We start from the raw sequence: 16,816 nt of genomic DNA, 5'->3' as shown, positions 1-16,816 counted from the left end.
AACTGGGTGGCATCTATTCAGTAGCAGATACTAGGTTATCTCATGGGAACATAGACCTAACATTACCATTCCTACAATTCCAGCCATTCGGAGCTGGAAGCAAGAGCATCAGAAGTTTAGGACCTGCCTGAGCCTTAGGGTTTGCAGGCCTTATGAGCACCGCTGCTTCCTGCCCTGCTAAGGAAAGCAGAGAGCAGTCCAGAGGGTCTTACCAGAAGTAAGCTTTACTCTCAACTCCATACTAGAATCAAAAATGAGACGACTCCAGTAGCTCAATAAGGGAAAAGGGTTTATTAGACATCTCCAGGACAGGACCAGCAGAGGCTGGGCTCAGTTCTCAGGTGAAGGCAGCGATAAAGACCTGCCTGTTTGCCGTCTCTCCTGATGGAAACGGCATCGTGTTCACAGAAGCTGTCAGCTCCTGCAAGGAGGACCTGAAGCTCCAGATGCAAGCTTAGGAGAGTGGGATGGCTTTTCCTACTTTACCACAGTCAGCTCACAAGTAGCCAAAGTTAAGAGGCAAGGAGTGAAAGCAGGGGCCTGGCAGCTCCCACTCCTTAACATTTCCAGATGACTTTTCTCTTTATTTATAAACAAGACAGAAATCAAAGCGGCATTAATTTAGGGGAACAAAAGTTAGACAAAAACAGATCAGGGCAAGGAGTGTGAGCATCCAGTAGTGAAGTATGCAGAGCCAGTCTCAAGTGTCCTACATGGTGAAGCATCTCTGCAGCTGGGGAGGCCCCTTCTTCATCCTACTAGGTTGACAGCCAGGCAGTAGAGGAAATACTATTGACTTCACGACTTCAGGCCCTGCCTGGCCACTGGTGTACGAAGTCCCATGAATTTTCTCCAGTCAGACTCTCAATTTCATTATCACATGAAGCTTTAACTCTCCTGTCCAAAGTCCTCAGAGAATTTCTTTACTTTCAGGAGGTCGTCTGCATTCACTGTGGGCCGGGTAGTGGCCAAAGACCGGAGCATGTCAGACTGCAGAGACAAGCATGTAGCTGAAAAAGGCTGACCCCAGGTCCTCAGTACTCTCCTTTTGTCATGCTGTCTAGACTGACAAGAGGCCTGCCTGCCTTCTGAAAGATTACTTCACCCTTCACCCCGCAGCTCTCATCCCATCCCAGCAGTAGTTCCATTACTGAATTCACCCCACAGTGCAGACAGCTGACAAAATTAGGAGAGGTCTATACTGTTCAGGTAAGAGCCATGTGAAAAAGATTTTCACTGGTTTCCTTCTGGACCAAAAAGCCAGGCCTTGGAATGATAGTGTCTTGGCTTTTCTTCTTAAAGACCCTTAGGACCTCAGCAAGGACCTCAAAAGGTCCTTCCACGCTAAAGGCTCTGGAAGGCCTGTGAGCCAGGACAGTAGGAAGGTACTTTTTATTTTGGACTTTATGGTTTTCTCCCAATGGGTCACTCACCATGCAAACCACAGGCTCTAAGAGTTTATCACCAGGGACATCCATCCAAGTCATCTCTATGGCCCCTGGATCTCCCGGAGAACATGGGGTCAGAAGATCATCAATCATAACGCTAGGGTTGGTTCGAGAAGGGCCACACACCTGAAACCAAGCAGAGACTGTGAGGCTGGCTGTTGTTAGCAGTGTGTACATCAGGACCTAAGGCTGGCTGAAGGGAGTACTGAGGTTCTAGTCATCAAAGTTGGAGGAAGAAAAGGCGCCTTTTAAAATAGTCTGAGGGTCTGAAAGATGACTCAGGCAGTGCTTAAAGGCACCTGGCATGCAAACCTGGTGACCTGAGTTCCATCTGTAAAAGAGAGCCAACACCACAAAGTTGTCCTTTGACCTCCAAAACACACGGTGGCATCTTCGTATACTGCCTTCCCTGCCCCCACAGCATTTAAAACAAGTCAAACAAGAAACCTGGTGGCAAACACCTGTAATCTCAGCACTTAGGAAGTACAGGATATATGAGTTCAAGGTCATCTTCAACTATAGGATGAGTTTGAGATTGTCCTGGACTAATTGAACCACCTTAAAAAACAAATGTACATGGGCTAGTGAGATGGCTTAGCAGGTAAAGGCAACTGTAACCAAGCCTGATGACTTGAGTTGCATCTCCCAGATCCACATAGTAGCAGAGAACTTATGACCTCTATGTGTGCACGTGTACACACGCAACAACAAAACAACCAATAAACAAAGGCTGAAAGGTCCAGGAGGGTTGATTTGGTTTCAGAGGTGCATGGACAGTATGATCTTCCAGCTGCTGGCCTCCAGATTTTCCTGTAGCCCCAAATGTTCCATCTTCCCCTATAATGCTACAAAGACTCATCCCATAAATGTACTTGCAGCAAAAAAGTTCCTCTCACTGAAGTCTCCTGCAATGGGGAAACCCTAAGCAAACCAAATCCTCAGGAATTGGCTCAGGTCACTCCAGTGTGGTTTGTCTTCTAATAGAGAAAACTGCTCACCTCTCCAAACTTCTGAAACTCCTGATGACTCCACTTTGCTCTGACAGGTACTCACTGTTTAAGGGGAACTAGCATTTCTCTCACTGGTTGTCTCCATTACTGCCTTTCATACACCCAGGACAGGGCTGGCACATATCACAACCTACAGCAGACACTCAGCAAAGATGTGCCTGAATGAGTGGGCAAGTCCCCCTTCCACTGACAGTGTCAGGCACCCTGCCCTCCCGCATGATGCTGCCTGCCTATCTTCTGTTTCCTATAGTTGAAGAGCATTTTACTCCAGCAGGAACTGCAGCAGGATGCATGGCACTGCCCCAGTTCTAGAGCAAAGGGCACTTAATACCTACCCTTGGTTCCCCCACAGAGAAGGTCCCTTGAGCAGCCAGAAAGTTGTTGAAGAGGCTACCAACACCTCACTAGCAACACTGCCTAAGCCACTGCCGCCACTTACCTTCTTGAAGTGTGTTGCTGACTGTACTTTTCTGACTGGCTGCATGAGGGAGTCCCGCACAATGATGCTGATATCTGCTCCTGAGTAGCCTTCTGTCTTGCGGGCCAGCTCGTGAATGTTAGCATCTGTGAGGTTGTGAGGTGTGCTTCCCAGATGTAACCGAAACATTTGGGCACGGGCCGCTTCCTCTGGCAATGGGATATAAATTCGCTTTTCAAACCTGGAAAGATGCATGACATGAAATGAAAGCTGATCGCAGGATGGTAGGAAGGGCAAGGGCAGCCTGCATGTTGAAATGAGTGATCCAGGGCCCAGCTTTACACCCGGCTCTGCTCCACATGCAGACTTGGGAGGAGTATAGAGAAATGGGGGCAGATGGCTAGTCACAAACTGACCATAGCTAGACAAAGATAACAGACTCCTAGGGAAGACTCACCTCCTCCTGATGGCTGAATCCAACACCCAGGGGATGTTTGTGGCACCAAGAACAAGAGTTCCATCATTATTATTCCCCACTCCTGTGAAGAATGGGAGACAAGTGACTGAAGATGCCTGCAGGAGCAGCCAGGCCCCATGGAAAACTAAACCATGGTTTGGGGCTTCCCTATAGCACCACTTGTTCTGAGGGATGGGAAAGTGACACAACAGAGGCCTCAGAGCCCTCTGTTTGCTGCCAGCCTGAGGCATCAGAAGTGACTCTCCTCCATTGTGCCCAGTGCAGCTCCATAATGGAGTCCTGGGTTGCCTTTAGGTAGAAGACAGCCAAAGAGTGACAAGGCACAAGCACACACCTTGCATCTGGACCAAGAACTCTGTTTTGATCCTACGAGCGGCTTCACTCTCATTTTCATTCCGTGACCCACAGAGGGAATCTACCTCATCAATGAAGATGATGGAAGGCTTATGCTGCCGGGCCAGCTCAAACAGGTTCTTGACTAGCCTGTGAGAGTGAGAAAGGGGTCAAGACTGGGACACTCCACCCAAACATGCCCACCCTGAGACACAGTTGTTAGTTAGACCTGGTGCCTCTCCCACAGGAAGGAAAAAAACAAAACAAAACACACACACAAAACAAACAAACAAACAAAATAGCAGCAGGAAAAACAGGGCAGACAAGTCCTCAAACACTAATGAATCAAGAACTTGCTGTGGTATCAGCCTCAGATTTTGGGAGGGGAGCCCCATTCATTAGCTCTGGGCTTGGGGAGAATCCTTTCCCTTTCTCTGAGCCTCAGATTCGTATCAAAGAATGGAGGTCATCTTGAGAAATAAGCTAAACCCCATGAAATGCCCCCAAAGAGGATATATACCTGACTACAGATGTGACACGTGTATTACCCCAACACTGAGGAGGTAGTGCTAAGACAATCAGAAGTCCAAGGTCAGCCTCTGCTACTGATGAGATTGTAACCAGTTTTATGAGATTCTGTCTCATAAAACCAAAGAGAAAACAAGCAGATGATACGTATTTACAATTGGTTTATTTCCCTGTTTTTATTTTACTTACATTGGTGTTCTGCCTGTATGTATATCTGTGTTGGGGTGTCAGATCCCCTGGAATTGGAATTACAATTGTGAACTGGCTGTTGTGGGTGCTGAGAGTTAAATCCAGGTCCTTTGAACCCCTGAGCCATCTCTCTAGCTCCTTTTTTAATTTGCTTTGAAACAAGGTCTAATTACACAGAGCAGGCTGACCTTGAACTTGTAATCCTTCTGCCTCTGTATCCTGAGTGCTAGGATTACAGGGGTGCCTCGTCTTTTCCAAGTTTGCATACATCTGCGTATCAGGACAGTGTCTCAAGAAGTAAGAGCTTGAGCCGGGCGTGGTGGCGCACACCTTTAATCCCAGCACTCGGGAGGCAAAGGCAGGCGGATTTCTGAGTTCCGGGCTAGCCTGATCTACAAAGTGAGTTCCAGGACAGTCAGGGCTACACAGAGAAACCCTGTTTCGAAAAAAAAAAAAAAAAAGAAGTGAGAGCTTGTTCTGACTACTATCCCAGATTATCCCACAGCAGCTCCTCTGGGAAGTGATTTCCAAGGGGCCAGGAAGCTGAACCCGCAGCTGCCAAGGCTGCTGTAGCATAGCGGATGGCCAACTTACTTCTCGCTTTCCCCCAACCACTTAGACATCAGATCCGAGGAGGACACAGAGAAGAAGGTAGAGTTGTTGGCTTCTGTTGCCACGGCTTTGGCCAGGTAGGACTTGCCTGTGCCTGGGGGCCCAAAGAGGAGTATGCCTCGCCAAGGAGTGCGTTTGCCTGTAATAAAGAATGAACAGGACTCAGCTGTTTCCTGATGGCAAAAGAGGAACAAAGGAAAGTTGAAGGCAGGGAGGAGCCTGCTCAGGAGGCAGAATGCTTGTCCTACAAGCTTGAGCACTAAAGTACAGCTCCCCGGCACCTGGGAGAATACCATGCAAGAGTGATGGCTGGCCTGTAAGCCCAGGGTTTGGAAAGCAGAGCTAGGGGATCCCTAGAGTATGCTGGCTGGACGAGCTGAATCATCCATCGAGTTCTGGGGTTAAGTATTGGCCCTGCCGCCCCCCGTAACCCTCATCTGTCATATGGTAAACAGCAACTGCAAAAGACACCTGACACCCTCCTCTGACCTCCAGATACATGTACACATACATGCATCCCCACACATGGGAACACATATATAATTATGCATGAATATACCACACATACACAATCAAGTTGTGGGGTTGGAGAAATGGCTTGGTTAATAGTACTGAATACGCTTCCAGTAGACCTGGGTTTGATCCCAGCACCCACAAGGCAGGTCATGACTGTAATTCTAGTTTCAGGGGATCCAGCCCTCTTCTGGCCTTCAAACAACTGCACAAATATGGTACACAGACATATCATGCAGGCAAAACACCAATATAGTTAAAAACAAATCTCAAAACAAAGTTACCTCACCTTACTAATGGCCCCATGTCCTTGACAAGGGAATTGGCCAGCTCTGGTTCCTGACTCTACTTCCTCATTGAGATGGTCTACTCCAAGTTCAAGTCTTAAGCATCTCAGGCTGGCCTACAGCTAATTACAGATGGTTGTGAGCCACCATGTGGTTGCTGGGATTTGAACTCAGGACCTCTAGAAGAGCAGTCAGTGCTCTTAACAGCTGAGCCACTGGCCTACAGGCTCACAATTTAGCCAAGAATGGCCCTAGTCCTGCAATCATCCTGCCTCCCAAGTGCTGAGACCACAGGAGTGACAGTGAGATACACCACATCCAATTTTTGTGATGCTGAGAACCAAACCCAGGACTTTACACATGGTAGAAGAACTGCCATTCAAGTATTCCCAGCTCACAAAAACATCAGGGTCAGGTTCAGGGCTATAGTGCTTGCCTAGGTCCCAATTTCCATCCCAGCAAAAGGAAACAAACAAACCAACAAGTCACATAGTAGATGGCTGTGGTGAGCAGGGCAGACACAACAGGCAGCAAGACCAGAATCTACCCTCTGTGAGCTATGTCCTGAGGGCATAAGGCTACCTACCATCTGTTCTGAGGGCAGAACCCCAAGCTAGATTCCTCATGATGGTAGTTTTATACCTAAGCTAGTGACTACATTCTATTTACTTTTTAAAATTTATTTTAAATTTATTTTATTATTATTATTATTATTTTTTGGTTTTTTGAGACAGGGTTTCTCTGTGTAGCCCTGGCTGTCCTGGAACTCACTCTGTAGACCAGACTGGAAATCCGCCTGTCTCTGCCTCCCGAGTGCTGGGATTAAAGGCGTGTGCCACCACACCCAGCTTACTTTTATTTTTTTTAAGTCAGGGTTTCTCTGGATAGCACTGACTATTGTAGAGCTTACTCTGTAGACCAGGCTGGTCTTTAACTCTGAGGTCCATCTGCCTCTGCCTTTTAAATGTTGGGATCAAAGATATGCATTATGTTACATTCTTACCTGTGAATAAGTGTGGGAATTTAATTGGCAAAATCACAGCTTCTTTGAGAGCCTCTTTAGCCCCCTCCAGTCCAGCTACATCATTCCACCGTATGTTCGGCTTCTCCATCACAACAGCACCTGCAAAAAGGAGGACCCCAGACTGACCAATGAGCACAAGTAGACCAGAAAAAGAACCCATGGCACACCCCTTCTACCACCATGGCCTCAGGCCTCTTACCCATCAATTGTTCTTGTAACTTCTTTTTCTCTGGATTATCCCCTTCACTGTCACTGTCACTACTAAGAAAGGAAACAAGATCAAGTTGGCCCTCCATTCTGGGAGCAAGGAGGCTCTGTGAGTGAAGCCAGCTCTAGTAGCACACATGCTTATCCATGTGCGTGTGTTGCTGGTGAGGGACAAACAAAAAGATACCTAAATGTGACTGCCACAATCCCTCAGAGGAAACATTCGTGACCTATCTCGATTCTTCATTATAGGAATAAGGAGGCTGGCAGCTGCTTTTTCCTACGGGCTAATGAGGGCAATGTGCTTCAGCTGAACTTAACACCAAGTCAAGCCAGTATAATTGTCAGAGATTTTTCAGATGAACTCAAAAACAGACAAACAAGGTGGAGTTGCCACTCCAGAGAATTCAAAGGGCAAAAAAGACATGAAGTTTAAAATTAAATAAAGTCACAGTTAATAAATATAAAACTACATAATCAAACTTTGTCTTAAAACAACACAAACAAAACTGCTAAAGGGGGACGCTCTCATGCCAACAGCCAGCTGCTGCCCAGCCTTTGCTTTCCCATCCTCAAACCCTCCCGCTTCCCGTTTCCTGTCCCTTTCTCAATCTGTCTTCATTCTGGGAAGTCAGACCCTGTTTTCTGCTTACTGAAAGCAGCTGCTGGTGTTTTTATCCAGAGGAGATAGATACCCCATAAGAAGGGTGCAACAGAAATTCAAGGCAGCTTTCGCATCAAGAATGATGGCGAGCATGGTGAAGGTGGCAGGAGCAACGCGGGTCTTCCCGCTGTTGCTTGTCGCGGCCATGGCTGAGCACACGTCCCCGGCCTGAGGTGGTGGTGGCGAGCCCACCGCCGTTTGCTGTGACCTCATGGAGGGTGGCGGAGGAAGTAGCAACAAATCCACCAGCGGGTTAGCTGGCTTCTTCGGAGCCGGAGGAGCGGGTTACTCGAACGCTGATTTGGCCGGCGTCCCGCTGACTGGTATGAACCCCCTGTCTCCTTATTTAAATGTGGATCCACGCTATCTCGTTCAGGATACTGATTAATTTATTTTGCCAACTGGAGCTAATAAAACCCGAGGCAGATTTGAACTAGCTTTCTTTACCATTGGAGGATGATGCATGACAGGGGCCGCATTCAGGGCAATGAACGGTCTTCGTTTAGGATTGAAGGAAACCCAGAGCATGGCCTGGTCCAAACCAAGAAATGTACAGATTTTGAATATGGTGACTAGGCAAGGGGCACTTTGGGCTAATACTCTAGGCTCCCTGGCTTTGCTCTATAGTGCTTTTGGTGTTATCATTGAGAAAACACGGGGTGCAGAAGATGACCTCAACACAGTAGCAGCTGGACCCATGACAGGAATGTTGTATAAATGTACAGGTGGTCTCTGAGGAATAGCACGCGGTGGCCTGGCAGGACTGACACTCACCAGTCTCTATGCACTATATAACAACTGGGAGCACATGAAAGGTTCCCTGCTCCAACAGTCACTCTGAAGATTTTTGGCACCTCAGGAATGGGGGACACTTCATAGTCATCCAGATCAATTAATAAGCCAGTCTGGAGTTGCTTTCTGTCTTGTACCTACAGTTACTTTGAACAATTGGAGACTCTGATTTGCTGTGACAAAGATCATGGATGGTTAGCCTGGACTGCACTGCTTGCCCTCAGTGAGTGGAAGCCAACCCCTTGGTGGCTCACTGAGTATGTGTTCTCTTCTCCTTTGGAGATGATCTTGCACCCCAAACTGGAAAACCACTTACTCTCCAAATTCAGGCCATACTTTTTATTACCATGTTAATTCATTTAAAAAATCTAAAACTTAAATGTTGCCCTGTTTTCCAAATAAAGGGTGAAAATAGAACCAAAGTCATAATTCCAACATAAAAAAAAAAAAAAAAGAATGATGGCAACCCGGTGACACAGGAACATGTGCCTGGGAACTCTGGCCCATGGCTGCATACCCCAGCATACTCACTCACCCCTTGCCTTCACTCTGGTTCTCTTTGACTGGCTTCTTGCCATGTTTCTCTTTGTTTCGTAAATAATCCTTCAGCTTCTCCGCTCTGTCTAGGTACTGCATGCACTTTGCTCGAATGCTCTCCTTGGCCTTGTCACTGTGTGCTTCATCTGCAGAAGGAGAAACCCAGTGGCCTCCCTGAGCCTCATGTGCCTGCCCTCCCCTTCCGGACACTGCAGCCAAGTGACCCCAAGAGTGACTCACATTTGATGGCGTGGAGGAAATACTCCACAGCATGCTGGTAGAGACGGAGTGCCTCCTCGTAGTTCTTGGCTTTATCCTCTTCTGTGGCTTTTGTCACCAGATCGATGGCTTTCTGAAAAGGCAAGGCATATATCTCAAAGCTCCCCAAGGGATCCAAAAAGCCTTTGGAGTCACAAGCAGCAGGGTGAGATAAGATGGGAGTTAGTGCCAGGCCTGTGGGTTTATTGGTTGCAGGCCATTACGTTGCCCTACTTTCCTGCCACCACCAAGAAGGGCTTGAAAAGACAGCGGCCCTCTTAGGGAGCTCAGTGGTCAGAGGCCACCCCTTCCTCTATCCTGTTCTGGAGCTTGGCTAATGGAAACTGACATTAATGTCTGGGGCTGGGGCTCCAAAGGCAGGCCCACGGAACAAGTCTGAATCTATTTCAATGCTCCAAGGGAAAGATGGACTTGCTCAGCAAAGCCAGAAACCATACTTGGTCTAGACTCCCCCCTCCCCAAAGTAGCCAGTTAAAGCCCTTCATGGGCCTGATAGTTTCAATCCAACAGGAAGATTCAAAGACACCTCTAGTCCTCTCTACTGCCTAGGTCACTCTAGGGGCAGAAGAGAAGAGTTTTCTTGAACTGCCTAAAGCTGATATCTGGGAAGGGAGGCTCAACCATATTATAAACCAGTAGCTCCAGGAACATAGGTGCCCGTGGAGGGAACTGCCTGCTGGCTCTCTAAGAACTCTTGAGTGATGCCTTTGAGAGACTCCAAAGTCTCTGCAGGTCCACACTCTGAGCTGAACTGGAGGCCCCATACAAGCCAGCTTCAAAAACTACAGCTTCTTAAATTCACAAAGCCTGGCTAGAATTCTCTTCCATCTGGTGTGGCACTAGCCGCCTGGCAGGCAGATCCCACTGCAGACCCCGCTCTAGCCACTGCAGACAACAACCTCCTGACCAGCTCTTGGCAGGGCCAGGCCATTTGTTTAGCCATCTCATCTGTAAGAAAGGTACATAGACAGCTCTGTTAAGACTGCCAGTCTGGGTGAAGAGGCAGGATACATGAGAGGAACTCACTACAGTGAGGAGACAGGAAAAGTGAGAATGTGACGACTGTCATGATTTGACCCCTGCTGCTTACACACATGCAGCATGGCCACCTGACCCATCCTGCAGGTGAGCGCACTTGTGTCTGTCTATCCGTCCGCCTGTCCATCCATCTGTCCATCCGTCCTCCCCCCTGGGTTTTTATAAACCATGGAGACAGGACCTGGTCCTGGTGTGGCCTCTTTTCTCTACAGTTAACACCCTCAGTTCTTTGAACTCTAGGTCTGCCCCTTTAAAATGGAGTATAGTGGAAAGGGTCAGAGGGCTGCTGAGATGGCTCAGTGGTAAAATCACTGACTGCAAACCTGGAGCTTCGAGTTAAATTCCTAGAACACACAGAGGAAGGAGACACCTAATTCCTGAGGAGGTCCCACACTTAAGGAAAACCTACTGCTCCTGAAAGTTGTCCTCTGACCTCAACACACATAAATAAATGATTATAAGATGTAAAAAAATAGGAAAAAAAAAAGATAGTTCAGCAGTTACAAGCATTTGTTGCTCTTGTAGAGAAATCTGGTTTGAATCCCAGCTAGGGGATCAGATGCCCCTTCAACTCTTCCCAGACACTGAGCAAATAAGTAGGAACAGAAAACAGATAGATAGATACATAGATAGCCTGGTGGTGACATGACACATACCTTAATCCCAGCACTTGGGTGGCAGAGTCAGGTCAGAGACCAGCCTGGTCTATGGAGCTAGTTCCATGACAGCCAAGGCCACACAGAGAACCCCTGTCTCGAAAAAGCATCCCCATTCCCAAAAAACAAAAAACAAAACAAAACAAAAAACCCTGGTGCACAGACATATAGGCAGGCAAAACAACCCCAACAAAATAAAAGAAATATGAATCTGGGAAGATGACTCTGCAGCTCATGGTACTTGCTGCTCTTTTTTGTTTTGTTTTGAGACAGGGTCTCACTCAGTGGCTCTGATTGTCCTGGAACTCCAAATGTAAATGAGGCTGGCCTCAGCCTCCAGAGAGGTGCAAAGGCGTATGCCAGCAAGCCTGGCTGCACTTGCTCTTGTAATGGCCCTTGTTTGATTCCCAGGACCTATGTGGTGGCTCAGAACTGTCTGTGACTCCAGCTCTAGGGTATCCGACACCTCCTTCTGGACACAGAGCATCAGGCATGCAGCAAGGGGCATATACACAAACAGGCAAAATACATGCATAAAAATAAAAGAACAAAAGTAGGCTCAGAACAATACCTGAGGTTCCTCTACCCCCACAAAGCACCGCAGGCCTGTCTCATCTCTGCTGAACACTATTAGAACTCCTACTGGTGCACTACATTTTTCTGGCAACCAATACTGTCTTTCACTTGCTAAGGAGGTCTTAGTTTCAAAGGAGAGAAACAGCTTTGTATAACAGGAGGTAAGGTGACAAATTAAACTGACAGCCCTGCCACATCTCTAGTGACACCCATGGCAAAGGCTGAGATGAAGAAAAAGTGTGACAAACATGTGCTCACAGGGACCTGACAGAATTTCCGTAAAAACCCAATCAGCAAGTCTGTTAGATTTTTGTGAGTTTATAATCTCTGCAGCACAAATGCAGTTACAGACATGAGCTAGAATATTATCCAATAAAACTTTATTTATAGGCATCAAAATCTGAATTTTATTTTATCTTATTTTTTTTTAAGATTTATTTATTGATTATATGTAAGTACACTGTAGCTGTCTTCAGATACTCCAGAAGAGGGCATCAGATTTCATTAGGGATGGTTGTGAGTCACCATGTGGTTGCTGGGATTTGAACTCTGGACCTTCGGAAGAGCAGTCGGGTGCTCTTACCCACTGAGCCATCTCACCAGCCCAAAATCTGAATTTTAAATTATGTCATGAAAGCCTGAAAGCCCCTTTCCCAAGTCATTTAAACAATGTAAATGACTGTAATATCAGGTTAAGCCAAATCAGACAGAACTACACAGTGTATGACTCCATTCAATAAAAAACTTCAGCCAGGTGATGGGGACACATGACTTTAATCCCAACACTCAGGAGGCAGAGGTGGGTGGATCTCTGAGTTTGAGGCCAGCCTGGCTAGCCAGGATGGCCAGGACTATACAGAGAAACCCTGTCCCCAAAACACCACCACCACCACCACCAAAACCAAAAAGAAAGCAAGCGGAAACTGACCTGCTGCCTGCCTGTCATAGTGTTAGTCTCTGGGGGGAGAAAAGACATCAATAGTATCCCTGAAGCCAACCATGCATGTTACAGTACTGATCTGCCATTGGTCCAATAGTGGCACAAAAGTTATGGGGGCGCTCAACTATATTTGGCTTGGATCTGAGGCCTGCTGTACAGGGAAGAATTCAGATCTGGCGCTGTAAAGCTGGTCAGAAGCCCATGGCTTAGGGACCACAGGCCTAGAGAAGAATCTACACTGTTGTTTTATTAGATGACATAATGCTGATCTGTCCTCTAAGTATTTATACTTATCTCCACAGATATAATCTAGGCCAGAGAAGTTGCTCCTCTCAGTGGTGGTGAGTTGGTTAGATGATTAGCAGTCAATGCAGACTCCTAACTGAGATTAGTGTCTATTGAGGGAGGGCTCAGCCCTGAGAGTTATCACCCATGTCCCCAAGGCACAAGAAAAAAACTGGAAGAGGGGAGGAAAGAGCCAGAGGCTGGAGGGGTGCTGTGAAATGCAGCTTACCTGCACCAGATGAGCTCACTAAGACCAATCAAAATTTAAGAAGCACTAACTGGGCACAGCGGGTTACTGAGAGGGGGGGCACAGGAGTAGGGGGTGGAGCTGGAAGTACACAAGACCCAGACTCATGGTTGACATGTATGAAACGTCAAAGAATAAAGGAAATCCCAGGAAAAAAGAAATCCGCTTCCTACCGGAGTCTGACAGCCTGAATTGAACATCCAGAAGAGAACCGATGCGTGCATGTTATCCTCGGACCTCCCCACACGGGCAGGTCATGGGAATGCGTGTGCGGGCACTGTCATACCCAGACAACACATGCACACCATACATACATATGCACGCAAACACAACAACGTACAATGCCACAGAGTATGCTACATGGGACAGTAGGGCTGAGGAGCAGTGGTTAAAGGCGTAGAGTTTCTTTGGTGATGATTCAAACCTCTAAAAGCCCTGGATGGTACAGTTTAAATATGTGACCGTTATAGCATGAGTGCTAGCTCTTCATAAAACTGTTTCCTAAAAGTTGGATAATATTCTTGGTTCACATGTAGTGCTAACTCTGGCCAGGCAGGTGGGATCAGGCCGAAGTTGGTTTAACCCTAAGAACAAACAGAACAGTTTCTGCAGTGAATGGTGGGTTCTAGTTCTGAATTCCATCTAATTTCAAGCCTAGAACAGAAATTTACTCCTGTATTTCTACTTGGAGCAGCCACCACCACCACCAGATATGCAAATATCACTCACTCTTTGATGCTCTGGCTAAAGTCCCTTCCTTCATAAAGTCTTACTTGGTTCCACCCAAACGCTTACTTTATTAGCAAAGGCTTACCGAGTACATGATATGCTGAACCTATGTTATAATTGCTTTCCCTGAATTATTGTCTCAAGTCGTCTGACAACCACCCTACAAGGGCACTGCCTATTTTAGTGATGAGGAAATCCAACATTCCAACATCCAAAACCTAGACACACTGGTGAGTGGCAGGGCTGGGATTTAAACACAAGCCTGAGGCCTGACAGTGTTTATGCTTTCTGACAGCTCTAGAACGAGCCCTTCCTTCATCCGGGCGGCGCCACCCCAGCATCACCCTGCAGGACGTAGGGAATGAATGAAGGGTGGCTGGCCGAGAAACCCGGGGCTCGTTGGAAGCAGCTCAGGGGGCTGCCAGGGCGCCTGGCAGGAGCGGGTGAACGCCGCTCCCGGAGCGACCTGCGGGACCCGGGCGCGCTCAGGGGGAGGCGGCGCCGCTGCAAGGCGGCAGTTCAGCCCCGGCTGCGCGTCCTGGGCTCCGGCCCGCCGGTTCGGCTTGGGCCGGGGCTCAGTGGAGACGTCCTTCGGGCTCCGAGCGCGGGAGAGGCTGCAGCGCGGGTGGGACGAGGCAGCCTGACAGGGACCGCCAGGCCGGGCTCCGAGGAGGCCACCGCCCGTCCGCTCCGCGGCCCGCAGGCCCTGCCGCCTTGGGCCTCCGCGGGCGCGCCGCACCCAAGTACCTGGAGGGTTGACGTTGTCATTTCATATCCTGGGTCCGCCCCACACCCCGCGGTGCTGCTTGCGGCCTCGGTCCGGCTCGGAGGAGCCGAGGTGGTGGGTCCGCCGCTTAGGAGCCCGGCAGGTCGGCTCTCGGCGCGGGCAGAGCTGCCACTAGCAGTGGGAGCCGAGTCCGAGGGTGAACGAGGAGCGCGGCCCAGAGCGGCCCAGCCCGAGTCACGCGGCTGCCGCCCTGTGGCCATGGCCTGCAACTGCAGACACCGCTCCTCTAAGAGGGGCGGGGCCTGCCGGGGGCGGGGTCTGGTGGGATACCGGTAAAGGGCCAGCCCGAAGGCCGGTAAAACCGGAGTGAGGGGCGGAGCCGCCGAGTGAGGGGTGGGGCCGACGGGGGCGGGGCCTGGTAGATCCGGGAGAGGAGCGGGGCTGGACGTGGACAAAGATGGGGAGTTCTGGGCGGAGTTGGGAGCCCAGGTGGGCGGGGCCGACCAAGGGCGTGCCTTGTGAGAGAGTGAGGGGCGGGGCGGAGGGAACAAGTAGAATCTGTACCCCACTTGAGTAAACCTAACCATAAAAAGTAAACTCCCTGGAGCTGTGTTTTCCCGCTATTTAATAGGTTATGTTAATTAGTATTTACCTTGCCTGTCTTAGGGGACAATGAATGAACTAATGTATACATAGTGAATGTCACACTGTGGGTTCAATCCCAGGTAACTGTTATGAGAGAATGATTCTAAAGCCTGTTTTGTGATGGTTTTTATTTTTATTTTTTTTTCAAGACAGGGTTTCACTGTGTTGCCTTGGCTGTCTTGGAACTCAGGCTGTCGACCAGGCGTAACCTCGAACAGAGATCCACCTGCCTCTGCCGTCTGAGTTCTGAGATTAAAGGCTTGTACCACCACCAAGTTTGTGCTAGTTTTTAACTGTTAACTTTTCTGGGCCAGCGAGATGGCTCAGCAGGTAAAAGCACTTGTGCACAAGACAAATGAGCTAATATCCCCAGTTCCTGCTGGGTGGAAGAAGAGAGCAGACTTCTTATAGTTGTCCTCTGATTGCCACACTCCTGCCCACCCAAACTCTCAGAGATCTGCCTGCCTTTGCTGGGATTAAAGTTTTGGGTTGCCATGCCCAGATACTTCTTTTTTTCAGGCAGGGTCTCTCTCTCTGTGTCAGGTGCAAAGGAAACTGCATTTCCTGAGATTCTGGAGCTGCTTCCCCTTTATCAAAGGAGCCACGTCATTTCCCTTACCACTGGCAGAAGGAACATGGCTGTCTGAGGTGCCTGTCAGCATAGGGAAGCGCACACTAGCCTCCAGGTCTGTGGGCTAATGTGCGCTTTGCTCCCTCCCCTAAACGTCACTCATGGGCTTCCCTTCCCCAGCTACTCATTTCTCCTCATAACCCTGCGATTTCAGCTCTGTGCCCTCTTGGTCTTGTCTTGTCTCTCCCTCTCTGCACAGCTCCTGCTCCCCTCACAGTCAGGTCCAGTCAGCTGACCCTATTCAGTCCACTCTGTTCTTTCTCAGCTCTGGGCTCTTCCGGATGCCTCTGACTGTTCCCTCCCTCATAGCTACAATAAAGATCATGGTGGCACATGCTTTTAATAACCTGCGCTCAGGAGCCAGAGGCAAGAGGATCTCTTGTGAGTTTGAGGACAGCCTGAACTATACAGCAAGCTCCAAGACCAACAGGACAGCATAAAGAGACCCCGTTTCAAAAAACCAGTCGGGGCTGGAGAGATGCTGGAGAGATGGCACAGCAGTTAAGAGCACTGGCTGCTCTTCCAGAGGTTCTGAGTTCACAGGAAGAAAAAAATTATGCCAAAAAGAAAAAAAAAGACCCCAGGAGTTCTAGAGGCTGGAGGTCTAAAACTCAAGTTACTGGTAGGGCCATGCTCCCTTGAAGCCTGCTAGGCGGAAGGCACACTTGCTGGACACCCTTGGAATTCCAGTGACTCGTAGATCCATCACTCCAGCCTTTGGACACCCCATCATGTCACATGACACAACCATCTCTCCTGTGGGTCTTTCCTAACACTACTCATACATAAAATAAGCAAATAAATCTTTTAAAAAAAGAAAAACAATCAACCATCCAAACATTGTGTTTAGTGGTGTGTGTGAGTGTGTCTGTGTCTCTGTGTATGTCTGCCTTGTGCTGACTAAGGAGTCAGTTTTCACTCGGGATCAAACTACGTTTGCCAGGCTTGGTGGCAAGCATCTTTATGTGCTATGCCATCTGGCCTGTCCAAAGCTGTCCTTTTTTTTTCCTGAGAAAGGGTCTG

At 48.6% G+C, this 16,816-nt stretch overlaps 1 protein-coding gene and 1 pseudogene across 1 annotated transcript; one reads left to right on the top strand and one right to left on the bottom strand.

Annotated features, from left to right (window-relative positions):
• Nucleotides 1–268: 268 nt before the first annotated feature.
• On the bottom strand, nt 269–14,760 carry Vps4a (vacuolar protein sorting 4A). The gene is made up of 11 exons (NM_126165.2): nt 14,538–14,760; nt 9,281–9,392; nt 9,039–9,186; nt 7,040–7,101; nt 6,820–6,939; nt 4,999–5,155; nt 3,689–3,837; nt 3,334–3,415; nt 2,898–3,117; nt 1,434–1,574; nt 269–990 (listed from the first exon to the last, which is right to left on the bottom strand). Exons 1-11 carry the CDS (start codon nt 14,556–14,558, stop codon nt 889–891), a joined length of 1,314 nt encoding a protein of 437 aa, NP_569053.1. The 5' UTR covers nt 14,559–14,760; the 3' UTR covers nt 269–888.
• On the top strand, nt 7,793–8,941 carry Gm16209 (predicted gene 16209; annotated as a pseudogene).
• Nucleotides 14,761–16,816: the final 2,056 nt, after the last annotated feature.

The sequence above is a fragment of the Mus musculus genome, chromosome 8, assembly GCF_000001635.26.
Source record: "Mus musculus strain C57BL/6J chromosome 8, GRCm38.p6 C57BL/6J".
Lineage (NCBI taxonomy): Eukaryota > Metazoa > Chordata > Mammalia > Rodentia > Muridae > Mus > Mus musculus.
This window is presented reverse-complemented; position numbering and strand designations above follow the sequence as displayed.

Excerpts from the sequence above, each read along its gene's own strand:
- Vps4a (NM_126165.2), bottom strand. The coding sequence starts at position 14,558 with ATGACAACGTCAACCCTCCAG. Across the intron at positions 5,156-6,819 it reads ATTCCCACACTTATTCACAG|GCAAACGCACTCCTTGGCGA; the intron begins GTAAGAATGTAA and ends TCTTTATTACAG. Across the intron at positions 3,416-3,688 it reads GTTCTTGGTCCAGATGCAAG|GAGTGGGGAATAATAATGAT; the intron begins GTGTGTGCTTGT and ends CATTCTTCACAG.